Here is an 18,926-nt window from a genome sequence, read left to right as displayed (position 1 = left end):
TCCGGCAGCGCTCCGAGCCCGGGACACGGCGTGACAGAACCTCACCCTTTGCAGCCCTCCCTCCGACCCCGGGCAGCCTCCAGCCGCAGCGGACCCCGAGCGCAAAGGAGTTAACCGGACTTTCTGCCGCTTCCCGCCCGCGCCTCCTCCGCCCTGCCATTACCTGCGCACGGCCGCTGCCGGAGAGGCGGCGCGGGGCGGGGGCAGCTCGGCGGCGGGCGGGCAAGGTGGCGGGCGGCGGGGCTTCCTGCGCCTGCCGGGGCCGCCCGCCCGGCGGGGCCGCGGTGCGCGGGGGCCGTGGGTGGGCGCGGGGCCGGGGCGCCGCTGGGGGAAGGCGGGCAGAGCGGGCGGGAGGGCGTGCGTGAGCGACGGAGCGCGGCCGGGATGCGGCATGGCTGTGGGCTCCGTGAAGATGCCGCCGCCGTGTGAGGGCGCGGAGCTGGCCCGCAGCTGGAGCCCCGGCGGCGGAGCCCACGAACCGCCGCCGGTGCAGCTGCGGCAGAAGCTGCGGGAGCTGCCGGCGCTGCTGCGGAGCGGGCTGACGCTGCGGAGGAAGAGCGCGGCCGCCGCCGGGCAGCGGGTGAGTGCGCGGGCAGCCCGCGGGCAGCCGCCGCCGCGGCGGGGATCGGGCGGGCGGGGCGGTGCCCGGAGCGGGGCAGCGGGGAGGCGGGCGGCCCCCGGGAGGAGGTGCCCGCGGGGCGACCCTCGGTGAGCATCGAGCAGCGCTGTGGGAGGGCGCCGGCCGTGCCCCGGGCTCCGTGCTCGGCCCTCCTCGTCCGCTCCGCGGGCACGCGTGGGGACGTGGGCCGGAGCCGTGAAGTTCTGCGCGGCCTCGAGCTCTTGAAGCCGGAGCGAGCGGCTTCGCGGTGCCGTCCGCGTCTCTGGCGGAGAGTGAGGCTGTGGGGCGGGGAACGCCGCAGGGATCCCTGGTTTGACACTCTGGGCTTAGGGATGGCTCATAGCACCGCCTCAGTAGACCTGCTCGGTGTGTGCAGCGCCCTGGCAATGAACGGCTTGGCCTCCGCGTCTGGGAGCCTCCACGAGAACCTCTCGCTCCTGCTTGGAGCTGTACGTGGGGGGCGTTGCTGTCAAGTCTCAGAACATTTACTGACAGGCCAAACCTGGCCCGAGCCCCTCCATCCCACAGCCAAAATGAGGGGGCTGGCTTCGTCTGTGCAGGGAATGGGGTGAATGAATGGCGTGTGGCCGCGATGTGCTGACCCACACCTCTGTGCTCAGTGCGTGTCTGTGCTCAGATTGGTGTTGTGGTGCTCTACCCTCGTGAATACACACACGAGGGTGGTGTTGTGAAAGACAGCAGAGTGAATTTCAAGTGAAACTTTCTGCTTTGTTGTTGGAAGATATACACGCGAGGAAGATAAACAGGGCTAAGACAGCACACAGTTATGGCAGAATGGTTATTTGTGAGTAATGTTTTGATTCAGAGCCCTGTTGGAGAGTAAGGTTCTTTCTCAAGAGAGTCTAACACACAGAATAAAGACCGGTCTCTGAGGAAGTTACCAATGATTTTTATTGCTCAAGTTAAATTGTAATCCACCTGGCAACTGCCCATCCAAGGCAGGGCTAAGAGGATTTAATCAGTTTTCAATGGCCAAGCCTCCTCTGCCATAGCAGGGTGTTTACGACAGGTATCCATCTTCTAGTGAAGATGAGACATTTTCTGTATTCTGAAATGAGTTTGATTTATTCCACCTCTAAAGCGCACTGCAGGAGCAGCAGGCTGAGCTGCCCGTGAGGAGGCAAGGAGTATCTCAGGGCAGCAGTCTGGCTCATTTGGAGTATGTCTAAACACAGCTTTGGTCTAGATGATTTTTGGCACTTCAGAGACATGCTGTGCAAAGCAGGCTCAGGTCCATCATCGTGGTTGCTCTTCATTGCTACCAAAAGCATTTAAAAAGCGTGAAAAGGGTAGATGTGGCACCTGGGGACTTGGCTCTGTGGACTTGGTGGTGATCAGGCTGAGCAAGGTGATTCTAGAGATCTTTTCCAACCCTAATAATTCTACGATTCTACTATGAGCACTTACTCTGTAAATATTTGGAGTGGGCGAGTTTACACCCTGGTGAGAAGTCAGGGTGGTTCCTGGGTCACACAGTTCCTTGATCATCCTTGCTGAAGCCTTGGTCCTGTCTTGCTTCCTGACAGCTGAAGCCCATATGAACAGATGTGCTGTGTTTTGCAGAGGCAGAGAAAAAGATTCAGTGCTTTTGTCATCTGTGGTCCTGCCTCATGGTGGTCCCCTGTGGTTTGTCTTGCAGAGTTATTCTTAACCTGTCCATCCAGGCAGGGAGATGGCTGGAGGGCGGACAGTGGGGCTATGAGCCAGTTGGGAGCCAAGCCAGCTGCTCTAGGGCCAATGAGCAGTGCTGTGTGGAGATGCCATGCAGGACTTCCTGGCCAGTGATTTAGCGCTATGTGAGGAGTGGACTGCCTGCCCTGCCACCTCCTGGTCTACAGGGTTCTGCCTTTCCCCAGGATCCAGCCAGAATTCCTGCAGGTGTCTGCTGAAGTGTCCTAGGATATACTTTTAAACCTGACTGTTGCATTGAAAAAGCTTTAAAATAAGGCTGGGGAAAGGTTGGTTAAAACAAACGTGAAATAAAGATCTCTCAGTTTCAGCTCAGGTGAATGCAAATTCAATGTTTGGTGCCATTTGCTTAGGAAATCACCATTTCCCCCTCCTTCAAAACTGCAGTCTGAACTTAGTCTCCACTGACTTTTCCTTTATGCTTTTTTTGCTTGTTCAAACACCAAGCTGGGAGCTTTATTTGCCCAGCTGGTTTCACCAGGAATGTTGCTCACGGAGGTGTGCTGTTTTCAAGTAAGTGCTGACCAGCTGAAATTCCAGTTTGTTTAATTTCCTAGCAAAAATATCATGACCCCTGAGCAGGGGGGGGTGGGTCTGCCTCTGGTGCTGACTTGCTGAGGGACCGCCTGCGGTGCAGTTTGCTTCCTCATCTATAAAACAAGGATAATCTGTATGCATGCATGTTTGGAGGGTATGGATAATAAAATATAATGGAAGTGTTGAGGGTGCTATAATTATTTTAAGGATGCACTTCACTGCATGCTGTTTGAATACTTCCTGTGGTGCAGGGGGTAGGAAAGCATTGAGTAGTATATGAAAAATGGAATAAATTGAGCAAATCAGTGTGGGGTGGAATGCATTTTTTTAAATCAGCTTGGGCCTTGACCCTTGACATTAGGCTGTTTGACAACAGCCCCTTTCTCTCTGTTCAGTGAGCCCAAAGACCAGGATATCAGCGGGCATTTTGGCTTTCTGTGTAAGGACGCAGCTGATTTTAATACACGTGAAGAACACAGAGGTGCAAAAGTATCTTGTAAGAAGGTTACAGCAGCCACCCTGTTTGCACTTTCCTGTTTGGTGGGCCCAGGTAAACAGCAATACACTGCACTACTCCCATCATTTAGATAAAACTCTAATCCCTCTGCTGGGAGGCCCAAAGCTTTTTTAGAGGTCCTGAACTTTGAACTGGATGTTGGCCTTGTCCCTGACAGTGGATTTCCTTCTGTTTGGTCTAAGGGCAGGTCTAGCACAGATGTCTGCGGTGGCTGTGGAGGTTTGGCTGCAGTGAGCTGAGCGAGGGATGGGCTCTATTCCTCTTCCTCTGCTTGGTGCTTTGTTCCTGCCAGATAAAACAGCAGAAAACGATCCAGCCTTTTGCTGTGCTGGTTTTGTTTTATTTTATTTTATTTTATTTTATTTTATTTTATTTTATTTTATTTTATTTTATTTTATTTTATTTTATTTTATTTTATTTTATTTTATTTTATTTTATTTTATTTTGCCTTTTGGAGGGTGGATGGATTTAGCTTGGTTCCTCAATGTGGCCCATAAGCATGTTGTAGCCCACTAGGGCTCATGCAGGAGCAAAGGAGGGATGCGTTTTGTTGGCTCAGTGTGCCCTGTGCAGCTGTTCCCCTTATGCATGCTTTCTCACAACCTTTGCAGAGTAGGAGCTTTCTGTTTTTCCAGTTTGCCTCCTTGAAGCTTGTGTTAGGTATAGTGAGTAGGCAGAGTATTTAAGCTACTAACTGGTTTTGCTGTCCTCTCTGGATACAGTGTTAAGCGAGTATAGTTGTTGCTCTTTGTCTAATAGTACTGTTGGAAAATGTTTTACGTATCACAGAGCTGCTTGGATACTCTGTCGCTCTTGTATTACTGACATGTACAAATCTTCACCAGGGGCCTGGCCTTTTGCCTTGCTTGGCTGATGAGATACCATGACTGTCTTCTCTTCTGAGATCCTTTAGTGACTTTTGTGAGGTTCCCAGTGGTCTTCTGCTGGGCAAATGTTCTCAGGTGCTCTTACACCAAGAGAACCTGTCTCAGTTTGGGTCCTGAGTGTAAATCAGCATGTTAACTGACGGAAAGGTTACAGGTTGAAAATAGATCAAGGAGTTAGGACATGGAGGTTAGGAGTCCAGAGGAGACTGGGGAAATTCATAGAAGGGAAATTTATTGAACATAGATAATCCTCATCAGGCTTGGAAAGTTCCCGAGCTGAAAATAATTGGAGGGTTGGAGGGTATTAGAGAGATCTGTCATATATTCTGGCACTGGCAGCTGTTGTGCTATTGCAGAGAACTCTTCTTTGGCAGGGAGAAAAGTCAAATTATATGCAATCTGTTTTAATTAAATGAAGCATCCTAACCCCTCTTAGCCTACATTTGGGTAAATTTTTATCCATCTCTCATAAGAAGCTTTCAGTTGCTTACCTCATTCATGTTACTTTCCTCGAGTCAGTTCATGCCAGGATTGGAGAAGCCATAGTGTTGTAAATGAGGTTTCTCCAGGACACTAGAAATTCCCTGCTGGAAATAGTAATAATTTCCCATACTTCTTTTTCATAGTTATGATATGTTGGTGGTTCATAGATATGTTTTGATTGAGCCAAGCATATAGGTCTGCCTCATACTCAGTTAATATTCCACCCACAACTGACATTTATAGCAGTCCATATTCTTCTTCACTGAAACTCGTCATCTTGTTATTGCTGGAGTGACCTTGTATTGCAGGCTTCTGCTTTACATCCTTCTCCTTGTATTCCAGTCCTCAGAGTCACCTCATCTTCCACTCTGCCATTTTGTTTACATTTGTTTCAACAACATCTCCTGTTTCTCATCGTCAGCACCTTTCACTAGCACATTTATTCTCGTTTGATGGGTGTTAATGAGAGAGTAGAAAAAAAAATGAGAAGAACAATTACTCTGGTACCTATATTTGTCTATGCTATAGAGGATTTACATTTGGAGTTTTTCCTACATTAAAAAGATGTAGTGTTGTCGTGCGTGCACACTATATGGATTGAAATCAGGGCACAGGAAGGCTGGATTGGCTCAGTGAATTGAAAGTTTTACTTGTCACAGCTATTATCGAAGTGGGCTGATTGATATTGGTGACATTTTACTTTAAAGCCTGCCATTGGGGCTCTACTTAGTAAGTTAATACCCCGATCATTTTGGCACTTATTATGGGACTAAAAATAGGTTCGGTAAGTAGTCTTGAATTTTTCCTATTGTAATCAGGCTTATTATGTATTCCTGCTAAATGTATCTGATTAAGATAATTGTCTTTAACAGTATCCTTTAGCTTGTCAGGGCTGTGACTGGTGACACATGAAAAGTTGAGCAATGAGTAAAATAGCTTAGTGACAGTGACCATGGTAGCTGACGGGGAATTGCAGTGTCTCTTGTGTTTTTTTGCATAATAATTTGTTTCATAGTCAGTGTTCAGTGAATTACTAAGTTGAGAATACTTCTTAATTAGCCCACGTGTTATGACATCTGAGGAATTATGCCTGCGTTTGATTAACTACAGATGAATAAGACCTAAGGCAAACCCACCCCTCTGTCCCTCCAAGTGACTCAGGAAGCTATGCAGAACCATCAGTTGTTGTTGTGCTCGAGGTTGGGGTTAGCCTGCTTGCCAAATGGTGCTTGCTGCCTGTAGCTACTCTAGTACTGTAGGAGCAGCTGGTAGTGCCCGGGCTGGCATCCCCGCTGCTTTCTGGTGCCCCTGGGTAGGTGCAGGTGCTGCTGTCTGTGCACAGGGAAGAGGTGCCATCGTGTGGCTTCCATTCATGGGAGATGTGCAACGTTGCTTCTTGTTGCAGAAAATGCATGAGCTTGATCCAGGATATAGGGTAGGTTCTGAGTTTCCTTTTTTGTTTTCTTTTGTTTTGACTGGAGCATATCCTGATAAATCCCTCTCTCACCCATAATCAACTGCTAGAAAACATGGCCTTACCTTTAACCCCTGTGCCTTGCTGCAAATTGAGCTCAAGCTGAAAACACCTTGAGTAGATTTTACCCATTTTTTAAGTATTTTAAGTGCTGCTTTTTGTGTATTTCTGCGTTAAGAATAGAATCATCAGTTAGAAACTGATTAAAATGTTAAAAGCCTGCATGTTTTTGTATTTCTGGCTTAACAAGGCTATTCCTACTTTCACTTTTGGTTCTGCTCCTGTTTCTGTAGGACGTGGCATTGGGTGGGTTCTGCGGTGTGCGGCTTAGAAATCCATCAAGGAAATCTATGTATCAAATAAGTTCAGCTTCACTGAAGTTAAAAGGAAAGTATTTAAATACTTGCAAATGTATGCACCTTGAGGAGAAGGCTTGATTTACTTGTGAGCTGATGGCGTTTCCTTAGTCAGTACTAAACAATTCACTTTGCGCAGTGGTATTCTTTAATTTCCTCCATTGCAAACCTGCATTATTGGTTAATTCACACTAGATTTCCCAGATGCTGAGATGAATGAACAGGCACTGCGCTGTACAATTATGACAAACCGTGTTAAGGTTTGTATTCAACTGCTGTTACTCGTATAGCCCCAGTGGTTTGAATGCCTTTCTGTACTGAGAGGAAATAACAAAACAAGCTGTCCATTTTTATGCTAATGAAAATGCTGAAAATAAGAGGTGATAGCTTTTTAAAAGGAAAAAGATAGGAAAGCAGAATATGGCATCTTTTTAACATAACTCATGGAAAGCCATTGCAATAGGACAGACGTTTTATCTTTAATATATAATTAAAGTAATATTTCACATACTGGAAATGAAGTTGCTTGTTATTTATGGAAACTGTGGTCCTTAGACTTAAGATTATGTATCTTTAAAGTGGTTTATGTTTTGCTTTTGTGTTCATGACGTGTTTCTCTGGGAGAACTAGGTTTAAACCTGGCCACTAAAAGGTGGAATATTTACCTCTGCAGAGTTATTGTACCTGGCAGCCCAATAAACAGATAGACATTGCCTATGGGGCTGTATATGAAATGCTCAAGTCTATCCATGGCTTCTGACACAGCCTCAGGTGGTGTGGCAGCCATGTATGAGACAGTGGGTTCAGACCATGGACTTTCATTCTGGCTTAGTTGAATGCCTTAAGATCCTGGAGATGTCTCTCCATATCTGTGCGTTGGGTCTCTGAGACAACAGACTCTGTGGGTCTGTTCACATGGACATCTTGATCCTGACAAATTAGAGGCCTGGGCAATCACTAACCACATGAAGTTTAACAAGAGTAAGTGCTGAATTCTGCACCTGGGACAGGCAACCCTGCTTATACATACGGACTGGGGGATGAGAGACAGGATAGCAGTCCCACAGGAAGAGATCTGGGCATTCTGCCTGATGGCAAGTGTAATATGAGCCAGCAGTGTGCCCTGGCAGCCCAAAGGGCCAACTGTAAGTAGGGTGCACCAGGCCCAGCACTGTCACCTGGTGGAGGGAGGGGTTGTCCCACTCTGCTCTTTGCTATGCAGCCTTGTGTCCAGCAATGGGTGCAGTATGTGTGCTACAACATAGGAAGGATATAAAGCTATTAGAGTGTCTGAAGGGGGGCTATGGAGATGGTGAAGGGTCTGAAGGGCCAGATGTATGAAGAGGGGCTCATACATCATAGGGGTTCGCATTAATGTTTGGATAATGAGCCTTAGTAAGTAGGTCAAGGCTCAGTTTGGAGCTGCAGGACACCACAGAAAACAGGATGCCTTCTAACCTTGGGCAGTGTGAGAGTCCCCTGCTCTGTAGCCCCCATGCTAGCTTAGGTAGGTCACACACAGCGCTGCTCTGATGAGGTGACTGGCTGCAGTTCTTTGTGCACAAATTCAGAAGCCTCTCTTTCCCTGATTCTTGCACATCTTTTGGGGTCCATGTGTATGGATCAATTTCAGTGGAGCATTTCATGTTTTTAGTATTGGCTGCATAGTTGTTATATATGTGATGCCTTTTGATTTAAACTTTTCCATTGCAGCTGTGTTTTTGCCATAAGCTTAAGGATAAAAGTGAAGTCACTGAGGCTTTCAAGTTGAAAGCCATGGGGGCAGGTCCTGAATATTTTCCTCTTTAAGCTCCCAGTGAAAAGGGCAATGCCTATTCATAATTGTCACGGTATCTTTTATCTCAGTTAACTTGTGGTTTGACTTGGGTTAGTCTGACCTTCAAGATGACCTATTTATGGCTATTGTATTAAGCTAGGGCCAATGATTAATGTTAAAATTCTGCAGTATAATTTCTGATTTGATGAATTCCTTTTCACAAAATGTTGTCCTGGAGAGAAGATGGCTGAAAAAGTCAGTGTAGTTTCTGCAGTGTGAAAATATTCTGCTAACTTATGAGAAAACCTTCAGTCTATATAAATACGTCCCAGTAGAGCTGTATTCACAGCTCTAGAGGAGAGGCAGTCCTGTTTTGAGAGTGCTCTTTGACTTCCTTTGATCAAATGGAGCTGCCTTTCTATTCTTGCTTGCTGAAACTCATACCAAAGCCCACACCTCACTGACAGACATGGGCTGGAGAAGTAAGAAAATGAATATTTCAGAGGCCAGTGGTCTTGTTGCTTCATTATACAATCAGTTTTGTCAATGTGTGCTCTTCATTTGCTGGTAGCTCTTCCTGCTGATGGTCCTTGAAAGCATCTTTGGAGGTTGCTTGTCAGTATCATTACTGAGACCACGGAACAAGCAGCACCAAGGACAAAAGAGGTGGTTTCCTGCAAAGATGCCACTGTCCAAAGATGTATGTGGCAAATCAGGCCCTTGCAGTGGCTGGATTATAGTCTGCAGATCGGTCCTGAGGAGCAGTCAAACAGTGGAAGTACTGCATTTTTCGAATTAAAAACAAACAACAGAAAATTGAGGTCCATACCACTTGTGAGCCTCAATAATTTATTACGTATCTCTGTGGGAGGATAGGGAAAGACAGCAGGTGGTTGAATCTTACTTGTTTATTTTTATTAAGATGATAAGCATTTAATTGTGGTTTTCTGGCCAAGTTCTGGCTTAGTTACTAAATGATTCTAAAACACTTTGTGATTTCAGTTGGATGTGCTAATCACTTACTGTCATGGACTACTACTGTATGCTGTTAAGCAGATGCTCCATTTCATCTCATAGGTGAATGCTCTTCACTGATGCATAAATTGATTTTTTTAAATATGGAAAGTAGGGGAGAAAAACAGTGTGCATGCATGGCTGGCTATGCAACTTGCAGAGCTGTTGTTTGTGTACTGGCTCACTGAAGGAATGAGCAAGAGAAGTCTGTTAGATCCAATCTGGATCCCTGCTCATGCACAGCCCAGTGTTTGGTTGCAGTAAGTCATTTCTGCATCGCCCGAAGCCCTTGTCAGTGACAGCAAATCTGGGGAGTGTGGATTGCCAGTCTGTTGCTGAATCTGTCCTCTGGGACGAACCGAGGTTCACAGCATTTGTGAAGGAAGGCCAAGTGCATGGGAGATGCCAGTCCAAAATGAACAAAAGCAGAATCCAGCAGTTAGCTGCCAAAGTATGAAGGTGTGGGCATAGCATACCCCATGCTTCCCAGTATGTTTCAGCTAGATCCTGCTAGATATATTAGAAGAACTTAGAAAACGTGAGCAGAATTTGACTTCTGTTCACAGAGAATGACATAATCAGCTCCAGAAATGGAACTCAGATAATTTGAAAAACTTACAGCATACATGCCTTTGTAAAGATGTTTTTTTTCATCTCAAGGAGTGCTTACAGGTGATGAAAAGACCCGCTCTCTTTCTAACTCGGTATCCACTGAGTGGGTAGAACTGGTCAGCCTGTTAGAACATAGCCATTTGTAAACATTATCTGTGACAACAATTGCTGGAACAAAGCATGTAAAGTGCATAAATAATAGTGGCAGTTAAATGAGTACATCTATTTATATTTTTATTATTGCATTCAAGGATGTGAAGAAAAACATTCAACAGATATTTAATTTCTCATTTTATCTCGTTAACCAGACAGTGCCCAAAGAAATGAGTTTCAGATTTGTTTTACCAAAGCTATTTATCTAATTATGGCTTTTACTGCACTTGAATGAATGGTTGCAAATCAATAGGTCTCTTAGGTTGCCAGGACATGCATTAGGACTGGTGAGCCTCCAAACTCAATAGCAGCAGTGTGATGCTCTTGGTTTTTTTCTTTTCATTGATATATCTGCTCTCAGTTAATACAATGTGTGAATAAACTGAGAATTTATCTGAAATCCTGGCTTAAAAAGTCCCAATGAGTTGATTATTTGCAATTCAATGTGGCAGTGGATATTTACATTATACTGATAGAAGCTTTATGTAAAAAACAACAAAATTGAAAAATAATAGTTTTTTCAAAGGAAGCCAGTGCAGATAGAAAACATTGTAGTGGACTGAGATGTTAGTTCATCTAGTTGTACGTCCACAAATTTTAAGGTTAATTTAACAGGTAACGATAACTGCAAATAAAAGTTTCTTACTCTTCCAAGAATAACTGATAACACTGGGCAAATGCTATATAGTCTGCATTATACATGGTCTTTTTCTAGATTCAAATAGCTGGAAGTACCTTATATTCTCTGATGCTTACAGGCAGCTCCAGCAATTCATGCTACTCATACAGAAATCCAGCCTTTAAATGAACCTGTCTGGTATTTTGGCTTCAGGCTCACGTCAAAACTCGCAGTTATGGAGCTTGTATGATGTTTGATGATAGTGATATCACAGTGGAAGGAACAGGGTTTTCTTTTCCTGTGTTTATGCAAACGTTTATTTTTGATCAGTTTCAAATATTCCACCTTTCATTTCAGTGACCGTTTTGTTCATTTATTCCTATCAGGTAGGAAACTCCTGTCTTCTGTACAGTCTGTTCTTAGGTATTCTTTTTTAGGGGAATCTTCTAAAGCAGTAAGTCCCATTCTCTCTACATGGCTCTTTCCATCTGAAGAGAGCCTCTTTTTCAGGGCAGTTTTTGTACTGGAAATGTTGTATTGGAAATGCTGAGTGACAGCTTGAACCAGTACTGAGCACCTTGTAGGAAGGCAGGGCCAACCCAGGGAAGCTCAGTGCATGCAATGCACCTGAATGACTGGAAAATCTGGAGCCAGGATCCACCCCTTCCCAGGCCTCGTTTAAGGGTTGGCAGTGAAAGTGAGGGTAACTCATCTGGACACCTTCAACAACCTGAGGACCTTACAGGCCTTCTGAAGGTAAACAGCTTCTTTATTTCCGTGCCCACTGCTGTTGTGTTTGAGCAGTTCCTTGCTTGCTGTGGCCTGGGATCTTGCTGGGTTAGGTTCTGCTGTCGCTGTTGGCACTTTCCATTGTGTTACACCTTGTTTTGAACTTTGTCTGCTGTGTCAGTGCCCATTTAAGCTCGTAACGGCTTGTACTGAATGCTAAGTGGGACTACACTGCTGAGTTATACACATTGTGCACTTTCCTTCCTCTCTCCATTGTATGCTTTTCATCTAAACCGTTTGCTATCTTTTTAGAACTTTTGGTGGCATAGATTAGTCTTTGCAGATCCTTAGGTTTTCACAGGTGTTCACATTGCTTTCTTTATGTTAGAAGAGTTGTTTTTAAACCAGATGAGATGTCAGCATTCTGTTCCTTCTGCTGGTTGTTGCTTTGTATTTGATGCTGAAGATTATTTAACATGGACTTATCCACACACACCTTGACTAGATCCATCTGAACTTGTTCATAGACTTCTGATTGTGACTGACCAAAATAATATAAGCAAAACTTGCTTATCGTGCTACTGTGTTTTACTAAACAGCATTCAGCTGAAGATGTAACACTGGGGCACCTTTGTATTTTTCTATTCAGAAGGAAAACAAACTGCTTATTCCTGTTCTTACCCTTCATTACTTTGCTATTGCTTGACCAATTACAATATATTGTCCCACCAGTAAAGCCTGCTGTTATTTCTTCAAGGGAACGTTACATGCTAAGATGAACCTACTACCTCTATATAGTGATGAAGGATTGCAGGGTAGATGATCTCCAAACATGCAAGAAAACCAGCTAATTTCATGCCAGTCTTTACCAATTGTCATGGTTTTGTGCTGTCAATATTCTACATCATGACATCATGTGCGGTATGAATCATTAACTGAGGGTACAAATAGTGGTAAACTGTTTTGGTGGTATAAGAAAGTGTAACAGAGGGTATGTGGAAGTGTAACAGAGGGTATGTGGAAGTGTAACAGAGGGTATGTGGAAGTGTAACAGAGGGTATGTGGAAGTGTGGAAGGTTCATGCTCCAGATCTGTGGAATGGCAGCATCCCGAGTACTCAGCTCTTGGAGGAAACTACATATCCCAGGGGACGACGCGGCCAGAGACGAGTCACCAGAGGAGGAGGACACATATATAATCTCACTCACAGGCTGGAACGTCCTTTTTTTCACTCTGTCTATCGCTTTGGAGCGCTCCATCCCTGCCGTCTCCCTCTATCAGCTACGTTCCAGCCTGTCGCCTAGAGATCGCAGTAGGCCCCCCGGTTCTCGGGGACTCTTTTTCTCTCTTTCTTTTTTCTCTGTCTTGTTTGATTTAGTAGTTGTAGTTATATTGTATCATATTGTGTCACCTTGTATTCCAATATTATTTGTATTTAGTAAAATAAGTTCTTTCCTTAGATTGCTGCCATTGTTTTTGTTCATTTCCCTCCTTCCAGGGGCAGCAGCCTCTATCACGGGTAAATCTAGATAACCCGATTACACCAATATACTCTGTCAAAGATTCTGTTCTTGTAAGCAAAAAACAGAAAACAACCCCCTACTCAGCCCATTCCTTCCACCCCCCATAAAGAGTGGTCATGGGTGGTGAAACTCCTATGAAATGTGTGCACAGCTGTTTGGAAGGCACTGTGAAGACTAGCAACTTTGTCAAATAATCATTGAGCAATATCCTACAAGTGCATGTTTTGGCTCTGCTAACATCAGTATTTTCTTTAAAAGCTTCAGTGATGGAGTAGAGAGTATGCTTATTAAGATGTAGCTGCCCATCTAATAAATAAAGAAGAATGAATGGGGAGAAGAGGAAGAAAAGTGTTTTGTTCTTTGTTTTTCATCTTCTTTGACAACTCCGAGGCAAAACTTGTTTTGAGCAAAGCTATCTAACTGAAATCAGTGACAAAGACTTCTGAAGAACACTGCATTACAGCCTGTTCTCTAAACTTGTAAAATTCTTTATTAAGATTGCAGGTACAAAGTCTTTCAGTAGTGGACTGTTGCATGTAAGCACGAAGCATAGCTAATGGAGCTATATTGCTATCAGATAAAAGTCCTCTTAGTAAACATGCTCTTTAAAAACCCATTTATTGTGATTGTAGAAAAGGACTTATTTCAGTTGCTAATTAACAGCAAAACGTGTGGATGAATGAACATTCTTCCGTCCTGTAAATAAAATTAATTTTGGATAAGCTGCCCAGAGGCAGTAATAATTACTCTTCATAAACCTGAGGCAAAAACCACCTCCTCATGGCTCTAAAGAGCTAGGGTTAAGGTTTATGAGACTTCCAAAACTGGAAATTTATTGTTATTTTTTTAATTATTTATCTTGAATTAAGGATTAAAAAGAAAAACAGACTGGCTCTTTGTCCGTTGCTGTAGCAGTTTCTGGTGTTATCTGACTTTCAGGAACAAAGCTAAATACTGAGGGCTTGTGAGTCATTTTCTCTTCAGCCTGGGCCAACTAACTCCAGCTTCAGTATGTGTACACTTCTTTCTATGTAACGTGACTTTTTCCCTCCCAAGTTAGTCACTGTTATCACTTGGCACAAGCGTAGCAGTTCAAAACATCAAGGATAAGGCATGTGAAAAACATGCAATTGGGCCTCCCATGTAATCTTCCAAACCCCAGAGCCCTCCTGTTACTATTACTCTGTTGTTGATGAAACCCACTGATCTTTTGATTGCATCTTGTTTGATGGAGCAAAGATGTGAATTCCAAAGCAAAAGTTTGCTCGGTGTCTGAGATCCTCTGCAGCTGCCTTCTCTGGTGCTTAGAAAAAGCTGACAAAACATACTAGATTTAGCATAGCAAATTCAAACCCAAGTCACACCAGGCAGGTATTAGACTTGTCTCTTAAGAATAGGGTGAGAGGGAGAATGTCCTGATGAGGTGCTCATTGTATGAGGATGATGATGACATCTGCTCTGTAGGGTTAACCATATGCTTCCCAAATATAACTATTTTTCATCCCTGTTCTCTTCATTCTTTCTACGTCTCCACATGAGAATTGTCTTTGTGTGTACTCAAGTATCAAGAAACTGTTTCACTAGTTTCATTTAATAATTGAATGTTGACTAAAAAGATACACTGCTGGCATGCATCGATCTGGTGAAGACCATGTTTTTGATACTAAAGCAACAGCTGGTTTGAAGCCATGTCTAAAAAGGTGGTGTGTGAAAGGATGGAGCAGTGAGCAAACTGATCAGGGTGAAAATAACATTATTTTTGAGAAACAGATATCCCAAAATCTTCCAGCAAGTCTTTGGTAGGGCATCCAGGCTGGATGTGGCACAGGGATGTGGTTTAGTAGGTCAGGTTGATGGTTGGACTTGATTATCTTAAGGTTCATTTCCAGTGTAGATGATTCCATAATTCTCTGACTCAGTCTGGTGAAGCAGAGGAAGGTGGCTCAGTTTGGAGTTGCCACTTCATGTGCATGTGCATAGGGGGATTCTGAAAGGAACTGTGATGATTGTGGTAGGGCATGGAGGGTGCAGGACTAAGTAGCATAAGGAATGATTGAGCTGCTGCTTAGTCTGGTGGTCAGAAGCTGTTCGGATGTGCATTTCCTTGCACTGTCTGCCAGGGTTGTCTGTCCTCAGGTCGTGGAAATGTGACCCTGTAGAAAGGCATTGATGTGTGCATTCTTTCCTCTGATAGTGCTGCAGTGTCAGCAGACCTCTCTGCTAGCTCTTTGAGGTTGTACTGTTCAGGGTATGTTCAGCTTCTCTTTGTCTATGAGTAATGCAGAGCCTGCTCCACTTTTGTTTCATATGTAATGGTTTACATAATTGATAAACGTGCTTATATTGAGTTTATGTCTCACTTCTCTCCTATGTATTCTTATAATTGCTTTAAAAATAGTTGTACTGCTACCACTGGTGTCCTTAGTGAAGGGATGGGATATTTCTCTGAACTGTTATTTCAGATTCTGCATATGCAGGCTCTGGTTACTACCTCACGTCTGTTTTGAAACAGCCTTAAATTGGTGATCCACAGCTTTCAAGGCAAGAGACTCCTGTTTAAAAGCAAAAGCATACAATCAATTGAGCAGGAATGTTGCTTAATAAAGTTTCACTGGACTAGGCCAGCTACCATTAAATTTTGCCGTAATCTTCTGATACATATTTTCTGGATTGTCCCCATATCTGGCTGATGTCTGGTGTGTTCTATGGTGAGATGAGTAACTCTCAAACAGTTCTTCCACAAAAGCAGTCTTCGTTAAAGCACCTGGTATAGTGAGATTGTGTTGAAATTATAGGGAATGTAGCATCTGTGTCAAGACACATCTGATGCCAGTATGTTCTAATTCATGATGTACAATTCACCTCAAATTCCTGCACCAATATCATATTCTGAACTTTTTTCCCCCACTACATATGTGTTTTTTAATGCTAATTTAGACCGTAGTAATTTTTTTTTTTCCCCCATATGCATTGGAATATGGGAATAAGATTGACTGGGGCATACACGTCATATGGTAGAACTTCTGTTGGGATGCAGAACTAGATAATAGTTGCAAATGCAGCTAAAGGTTAATTAATTCAGATCATTTAATCAGATTTAAAAATAGAAACATCTTATAATCCACTGACTTTCCAACTGTTTCTTTCCTCATTAAGAAATAGAATCTTCAGAATCTTTCTTGTAAAGGGAAAATGAAGGTGCCCTTATACATGTTTAAAGGATTCCTTACCTATCTATCTATCTATCTATCTATCTATCTATCTATCTATCTATCTATCTATCTATCTATCTATCAGAAACGAACTAGAGAAAGAGAAACTCTGCTCATAACAGGTCTTGTTTTGCCAGAGATGCTGTAGGAGCTGGGGAATCATCAGGTTTAATAACCTAACGTGGAAAAAGAGACTGCTGTGGGACCAGTTGAAGGAAGATCTACATTATTTGTTTATTTTAGAGTTAGGCTTTGTGAAATATATATTGTCTCCTGAATGGATCTAGTGCAGTGCAGTTGAATACTTCCTTTTCTTTGAGTGGGACTTCACTACAAAAGGCATTAATTTCAAAAGAGTAGCTAATTAAATTTTGTGACTTTTTTAGCTTGGTTGAACACCTGTGTTCTATAAGCCAAATATGAGGTGCGGGAGCACCTGTACAGGCCTTGCCTGATCTTGCCCATGCTGTGTAGGAAGTAAACAGTGAATGCAGTCAGCTCTTACGATGCTTCCCTAAAAAGCCTCATAAGGTATGTAACCCTCATATTTTCAAATGTCTCTTGTTGGAGTGAGGTCTTGCCCTTCAAAAGTGTGCACTGAAAAGGAAAATCTTCATGGCGTTGACTCCCTGTTACCAGCTGGAAAAACTAGCCCTCACACAGAATGGGCTGACTTTCATAGCAGGACTTTTGTTTTGAGATTTAGTTGGGCATTACAGTGAATAAATTCAGAATAATAAAGCAAATAAGTAGATTGCTCTGAAAGTAGTGCCTTCTATTTATTTCCATGGAAACTACAGCAGATACAAAGAGCATGGTAACACTGGTTGATACAGCAAATTCCCAGCTACAAAACATTATTTTTTTTTTCAACAGTCATCCCCATTAGCTCTGCATTTTCACCAGTCATGACCAAGAAAGCCTCCATGCTGCTCATGTTTAAAAAATAAATAAATAAATAAGAAAAATATGCACCAGTGGAGGTGACCACTATTCCACAGCTGCTGAAATGGCATTCTTGCAAGGAAACTGTTGCCCATACAGTCCATCTTTCATTGTCCTGAACAGATGGAAATCAGAAAGCACCAAATCTGGAATATACAGTGGATGTGGTGGGAAGTCCAGCCAAGATTATCAGTGTGCTCCTTGATCTTCAAACTGGTAATGGGGCCTGGTGTTATGGTGATGTGAGAGAACGGTTCTCTTCTTCTCCAGCAGTTTGAGCCTTCATCTCAGTCAGCATCATGAGGCAGCGGTCAGAGTTTATGGTTTGTCCAGGTTCCAGGAAATCCAGAAGCATTGCTCCTTTCCTATTGCAGAAGATGGTGCATATCACTTTACCTGAACTTCTTCATTGATGGGGAATTTGCATGTTGCCACTCTATTGACTGATGTTCTGACTTTAGCTCATAGTGGTGACAACCTGTCTCATCACCAGTAATAATTTAACCCAGGAAACTGTCACCTTCTGCCTCATCTTGGTTCAGAACATCCTGACAGTCTTGCATGCAGTGTTCTTTCTGCTCTCATGGGAGACTCTCCTGAAGGAAACTGCAATATTTCAGAGTTGACACAGTTGTTGCCAATACATCGGAGCTGATGTTTGGCTTCTTACATGCTGGTCTTAATCTACCAACTTGTGTGGATGAGCTAATTGAGATGCTTGTCTTTTCATGGTGTGACAGCTGTGCATAGCTGTCTGGAATATGGGGCTTTCTTTCACACGTATGTCACCACTGCTGAAATATACCACCTATTGCCTCACTCTGCTCCCATCCACTAATTGGTCACCATAAATGTTCAGCGAGCATCTATGACTGTTAATAGGTGCTTTTTTCTCTGTGGAAGAACTCAATTCTGTGCTGTCGTGTCTTATGTGTTTCCATGTTAGACAACAATTTTATCAGACTACTTCTCTGCTACCATCTGTTGTACGGCAACAAAATGTAACCAAACATTAGTGGGAAGGTTCAGACTCTACTGCCATAACACCAACATCCTCCTCTGATGTCATAGGCCAACATAATGATCTAGGAGGCATTTCTTTTGGAGCACTACTTATATAATGTGACATACTTCAGTGCTTCATTAATATCAGTTGTGTGGAAGCGAATGTTATGTGAATGAAGAGTGAACATAAAGATGTATGTCAGAAGAAAGGCAGATAATTAAAATTAAGAATAAAGAGTACCAGCAGGGAAATCTGCCTCTCTGGGACAGAAATCTTGCATAAATTGAGACAGAGTGTTTTTCTATCCTTAGATTTGTATTCAAGAAGGAGATCCCCATCTAAAAATTCCTCAAATGCTTGTATAACCTAATGGGGTGCTGAGAACACCTGTTTATTTATTAATATCTTAATCTGCGCAAGATATGTTATTTCTGTTAGTTGGATACGATCTTATTATGCTCAAATAAATCTTGTGTCTACTGAGTACTTGGCACTTGAGCTATTTTTCCATGCATAAAAATTTACAAGGCTGTGTCTTGCATCTGTATAGTTTTATGATTCTGCAACATCTCAGCATATTGAAAGCTAAATTTACTTAAGCTACTTTTAATATATGTTCACGTATGTTAAACTCCTATTCAAATTCTAATCCTATATCTAGTGGTTATTGCACTCTTCTTTCCACGTTACTCTAGATGCTAAATATTCAAGATTAAATGCTGGGTGAGCTGCCTTTATTTTTCAAGACTCTCT

At 43.3% G+C, this 18,926-nt stretch overlaps 1 protein-coding gene across 4 annotated transcripts in view; it reads left to right on the top strand.

Annotated features, from left to right (window-relative positions):
• The first annotated feature begins 300 nt into the window (after positions 1-300).
• RAPGEF5 (Rap guanine nucleotide exchange factor 5) overlaps positions 301-18,926 on the top strand; it is a 151,797-nt gene continuing 133,171 nt past the window's right edge. For all 4 annotated transcript variants that reach the window (XM_072328049.1, XM_072328048.1, XM_072328047.1 and 1 more), the window contains exon 1: positions 301-580. In XM_072328049.1, coding sequence (XP_072184150.1) covers positions 392-580 — 189 coding nt within the window. In that variant the 5' untranslated portion in view covers positions 301-391. The remainder of the gene's footprint in view (positions 581-18,926) is intronic.

The sequence above is a fragment of the Excalfactoria chinensis genome, chromosome 2 (genome assembly GCF_039878825.1).
Source record: "Excalfactoria chinensis isolate bCotChi1 chromosome 2, bCotChi1.hap2, whole genome shotgun sequence".
Taxonomy (NCBI): domain Eukaryota; kingdom Metazoa; phylum Chordata; class Aves; order Galliformes; family Phasianidae; genus Excalfactoria; species Excalfactoria chinensis.
This window is presented reverse-complemented; position numbering and strand designations above follow the sequence as displayed.